Source organism: Microtus ochrogaster (genome assembly GCF_000317375.1).
Source record: "Microtus ochrogaster isolate Prairie Vole_2 chromosome 14 unlocalized genomic scaffold, MicOch1.0 chr14_random_1, whole genome shotgun sequence".
Classification (NCBI taxonomy): domain Eukaryota; kingdom Metazoa; phylum Chordata; class Mammalia; order Rodentia; family Cricetidae; genus Microtus; species Microtus ochrogaster.
Genome location: NW_004949096.1, coordinates 34,202,122 through 34,207,736, shown reverse-complemented (window position 1 = coordinate 34,207,736; position 5,615 = coordinate 34,202,122). Strand labels below are relative to the sequence as shown.

At 43.8% G+C, this 5,615-nt stretch overlaps 1 protein-coding gene across 2 annotated transcripts in view; it reads left to right on the top strand.

Moving 5' to 3' along the window:
• The window catches only part of Secisbp2l (SECIS binding protein 2 like), a 50,173-nt gene that overhangs the window by 35,033 nt on the left and 9,525 nt on the right, over positions 1–5,615 (top strand). For both annotated transcript variants that reach the window (XM_026787702.1, XM_005364401.2), the window contains 3 exons: positions 463–625; positions 3,372–3,592; positions 5,111–5,265. In XM_026787702.1, coding sequence (XP_026643503.1) covers positions 463–625; positions 3,372–3,592; positions 5,111–5,265 — 539 coding nt within the window. The remainder of the gene's footprint in view (positions 1–462; positions 626–3,371; positions 3,593–5,110; positions 5,266–5,615) is intronic.

Genomic DNA, 5,615 nt, shown 5'->3' with positions numbered 1-5,615 from the left:
AGGGTGAGCAGGTGTGGGTGTAGACAGTCAGGGGAGGGTGAGCAGGTGTGGGTGTAGACAGTCAGGAGACATGGAGTGACATAAGATTGTCCTTGCCACTACCACATAGAATTTGAAAGAAAGAGTTAAGAAATAGGTGGAGAGATAGAGATGTGTAGAAACACTGCAGAAAGGTACAGATCTCTGGGTATATGTGTCTTAGAAAATTTGCTTCCTCATTTTCTCTGTGGAAACTTCTAAGCTATGCTTGGTTCTTTTTTTTTAGTATGAAGGTTTTACATACTTTATTCTGTTAGTTTGTACGAAATAATAATTTGTGATAGGAAAATACCTAACTTACTAGTTTCCAGAGAGTTAGGGTATGACCTGAGAAAATTCTGCCATCTAAATTGTCTGTGTCCACCTGGAGCTTCTTAGCATTTGAAGTTGTCAGTTCCTTCCCTTTCACTTGCATCTCCACAGATACTGGACTGAGCATGCCCAGTGATGCTTCACTGTCTCCAGCAAGTCAGGACTCTCCGTACTGCATGACACCTGTGTCGCAAGGCTCTCCTGCCAGTTCCGGCATAGGCAGCCCAATGGCTTCCTCAACCATAACCAAAATCCACAGCAAGAGATTTCGAGAGTAAGTTTTTTTTTGTTTTTTTGGGTTTTTTTTTCCCCCACTATTGAGGTCAAACAGTTGAAGAATCTTGGTTTTTCTGAATTCATATTCTTTTTACCTGGTAAGTGGAGCAAGGTGGAATGCAAAGGCTGCTGCTCTTGTTTAACAGGGTTTGGGTCTGTTAAAGCAGTGCTGCTGTCAGTATCCATGGTGTGGGATTTCACAGTAATATTTTCTTTTCTTTTCTTTTCTTTTCTTTTTTTTGGTTTTTCGAGACAGGGTTTCTTTGTGGCTTTGGAGCCTGTCCTGGAACTAGCTCTTTAGACCAAGCTGGTCTCGACTCACAGAGATCCGTCTGCCTCTGCCTCCCGAGTGCTGGGATTAAAGGCGTGCGCCACCATTGCCCGGCAGTAATGTTTTCTTTATCACATATGGCGTTTCTATCCCAGAATCCCGGCCTCTTACGTCAGATGTATATTGTGTATATGTGTGTTATATATATGTGCATGTAGAGTGTAATGTACCATGGGTTTTGCCCCTGTAGATGCTTTGGATTTTTTGTTTGTTTGGTTATGTTTTGTCTATTTTTTTGCATATAACACAGGTCCTTTAAAAAGCTCGCTAATCAGTTAATAACATATAATAGGGTTCTTTGTTCAAGACTGAATCTGTCACGTAAAGCCGTGCCATTTTGTTTTTGTTTGTTCATTTTGTTGTGCTAGAGGTTGAATTCAGGGCCTCTGGCTTCCTGGTCAAGTGTTTGACCACAGAGCAACAGAGTTGACTCCAGTACTTGCTGTTAAGCAAATATGTCTAGGTTTAAGAATTAGGATAATTAGGGAATCACTAAGCTAACTGCTGGGGCATACTTTAGTATTTGTGTGGATGAAGTGGTTTTACTTTAAAAATGCTGTAAGAAGGAATCCTAGAGTGAGAGGCAGTGTGGTCCAGCAGCCACTGCTCTGTTCTCCTTCCTCCTCAGCTCTAGTGTTGGAGCAGAAGCCTCTCTTCAGGCTCTGAGCAGCTAATTTTATGTCAGACAGCAGGTGTGGAGCAGACGAAACACATGGAAAATAAATTACATATGTATGAAATGAACAGCTTGAAACAGGAAGAAGAAAGAAATTGGATGTTGAATTCTTTGAGTATATTTCTATCTTCTGAAATTCTGTCATACTTGCTTAGACATTTTGATGCAAAATGTGAAATTCCCTGGACATGTTTTCACTGTATGATGTAGACTACAGCCTCTGTGGAGGTGAGATAAGATGTAGGACGTCGGATGGTCTACACGTAAACTTGGATGACTTTCTCACCCTGGGGTTAAGTGCACAGTAACCACACACTGTGATTTTGTGATAGAGCTGACATTTTAAATGACCTCTGTTTGATTCTCTGCTAGATGTAAAAGCCATAAGGCCTCAGTTTACCTATTGAGTTCATCATCTGTAGTCACAGGCTTTCAGAACATCTAACCAAACTGATTTTTGTGACTGGAAATGCTTCCATGGCTGAGACTTGCCCAGGATCAGAGGACGAAGGGTTTTGGGTTTCTTGGCATGTTTTCTAGCATGTTCTCTGTTAGCAAAAGAAAGCAGGTTCAATAGATGGACTGTGAGGTCAGTGGGCTGTGCAGTGACTGTCCACAGCCTTGAGTTTCTTTAATTTAGCACATAAAGGGGAGGGTTTCCTTACATAGGTATCACTGTGCTTTGTGCTCATTCATGCCCTCTCCACCTGCTGCCCTCTCCCCGTGCCTGCCGTGTGCTGCTTCACTTTCTTGTCCCAAGCAGTCCTCTGCTCACATCACTTGCCTTCGCTGGCTGTGGTGGCACACATCTTTCGTCCCAGCACTCAGGAGGCAGAGGCAGGTGGATCTCTGTGAGTTTGAGGACAGCCAGGGCTACATAGTTGACCTGTCTTAAAAAACAAAAACAAATGTTGCATTACTTTCTGTTTTCCTCCCTTCTGTAAGATTTCTTCTGCCCTCTTTGATCATTTTCTACTTCATGCTTGTACTCAGGTGTACGCATATGCACATAAATCTAAATTCTACATGAAAGAAAGCATGCAATATTTCCTTGAGTCTTTGTTACTTTACTTAGCATAATGATTGCTAGTTCCATCTGTTTTCTTACAAATGTCTTGATTTTATTTTTCTTGGCAGCTGACTAAAATTCTGGTATATATTAATAAATTTCTATCAATCTCATTTAGCCATTTATGTTGAAAAGCATTTAGGCTGGTTCCATTTCTTAATTATTGTGGATAGTATGGTGATAAGCATGGGTATACATTGATCTCTTTGCTCTGGTAACTTGGAATTCAGGTGTATCCCTAGGAGTGGTATAGCTGAGCCCTGTGGTGGTTCTGATTTCCACCGTGCACCAGTTTCTACCACCAGCAGTGTCAGGCTCTCCTCCCTGCGGGGATGAATGGTTACAGAGAGCTTCAGAGAGGTCACCTCTAGTGCTTTTATGTCACAGTGACCTCTTAGCAAGCCAGCATTCAGTTTATACCTTTAGAAATTGAATAATTAGGAGTGCAGTAGTATTTCCATGTGGCAGCCTGCCCTGGACTACGAGCTACTTTGTGGAAATCCAAAAGATAATCAGTATTGCTGTTTTTCTGATTGACATGCTGTAGAGACAGTGGACTTTTTATAAACATGCCATGTTGGATGTCAAAGATATTTTCCTGATATAAGTCTGTAATTACAGGAAAATAAATTAGGATGGAATTACCTGGCTCTTTGCTTCCTTTCCAGATATTGTAATCAGGTTCTCTCTAAAGAAATTGATGAATGTGTGACTCTCCTTCTGCAAGAACTTGTCAGTTTCCAGGAGCGCATCTACCAGAAGGACCCCGTGAGAGCCAAAGCCAGGCGGCGGCTGGTCATGGGGCTGAGGGAGGTCACGAAGCACATGAAGCTGAACAAGATCAAGTGCGTCATCATTTCCCCAAACTGTGAGAAGATCCAGTCAAAGGGTGTGTGCATTCGCTTCAGAAGTAGTTGCCATTTGTTCATTATCATTGCAGGGAATTTGAGCAAGCCTTGCCGCCGGGAGCCACATCTTTCTCTATAGTATAGTCACAGAATAAATGTTGAGCATGAGAAAATGAAATCTTCCAATACCTAAAATTAAGTAGGTGTAAGACAGGATTGTAAGAGAATCTTTAGGTGTTAACAGTGGTTAAACATCTCTGTAAGCCCACCAAGTGTCTCCTTCCTGTGGTCAGATTAGACCTAGTCAAGGTACAGTACTCTGCATTTGTATATTCTTCTCTTGAAGCTAAGCAATGGCGGCGCACACCTTTAAACCTAGTACTAGGGAGGCAGAGGTAGGTAGATCTCTGTGAGTTCAAGGCCAGCCGTCTACAAAGCGAGTTCCAGGACAGCTAGAGCTATACAGAAAAACCCTGTCTCAAAAATTAAATTAATTAATCAATTAAATAAAATAAAAACACTATTAAAAAAAGGTAAAGATCTCAGCTTCTGCTTATGGTGATTTGTCTCCCAGAAACCAGTGGTTACATTGGTATCTTAGGGTTTTTATTGCTGTGATAACATATCATGGGCAAAATCAGCTTGGGGAGGAAAGGGTCTAGTTTATCATTCAGGGAAGTTAGTATAGGAACTCAGGGCAGCAAGCTAGAGACAAGTGCCGATGCAGACACCATGAAGGAGTGCTGCTTACTGCCCCCTCCCATGGTTTCCTTAGTCTTTCTTTCCTTCCTCCCCATGCTCACACCCTGAGACAGGGTTTCTCTGCAGCTTTAGAGCCTGTCCTGGAACTAGCTCTGTAGACCAGGCTGGCCTCAAACTCACAGAGATCCACCTGCCTCTGCTTCCTGAGTGCAGGAAGCTAGCCTTGCTTTCTTATGGAACCCAGGACCACCAGCACAGGGGTGTCCTTGGGGTATCCCATCCACAATGCTCTGAGCCCTCCCACATGAATCACTAATTAATAAAGTGCACCATTGGCTTACCCATAGGCCAGCGTGTGGAGGCTCATGTCAGGTTGACACAACAGTATCCAGTACTCATAGAAAGGCTCTTGGTAAGCTGGCACAGGAGCACCTCACATGGTGCGCAGCCTTGTGTGACCAGAGAAAACACCTGCATCACCATGTTCTTCTGTCTCCCTAAATATGATCTCATGTTAATGGGCTTAGAGACTGTGAAGGAAAGAAGAAGCTACTGTTAACAGTGTCAACTAGTTTCTTCAAAAATGTTTGTTGCATTGAACCTGGATTCCTGCCATGCTATTAGATAGAGAAACTAAAGTACTGTGTTTGAAGGAATTTGGGATTTTATTTTGGAGAAAGACAAACGTGTAAGGGGGGAGAGAGACAGACAGACAGATAGAGACACAGAGAGAGAGAGTCTGTTGTGTGTTACAGTTCAAGGAAGACCTTCCTTGCTGCAGGATTCTGTTTTTAGCGTGGTTAGCTCCAGCATGAAGGTGACTGAATGGACGCCTCTCCCCTTGTTGATTTCCTTAGGTGGCCTAGATGAGGCCCTCTACAATGTCATAGCCATGGCACGGGAACAGGAGATTCCTTTTGTTTTTGCCCTTGGAAGGAAAGCTTTGGGACGCTGCGTGAACAAGTTGGTTCCTGTTAGTGTCGTGGGAATCTTCAACTATTTCGGTGCTGAGGTAAGAAATTAGAGGAGACAGGCCCAGGAAGGTGACCTAGTAAATGACCTTCAGTCTGATCCTTGGAACCCACCTCAAGCCAGGCAAGGTGGTGTGTGCATGCTTGAACTCAAGCACTGGGGAGCCGGAGACAAGTGCGTCTCTGCAGGCTAGTGAGCCGTCCTGTCTGGTAAACAAGGCAAGGCCCTGAGGAGCGGCACCTGCCGTTGGCCTGTAGTGCATCTGCATACACCTGCTCACCCCTCACACACTTCCTGTAGTGCATCTGCACACACCTGCTCACCCCTCACACTTCCTGTAGTGCATCCGCACACACCTGCTCACCTCCACACACTTCCTGTAGTGCATCC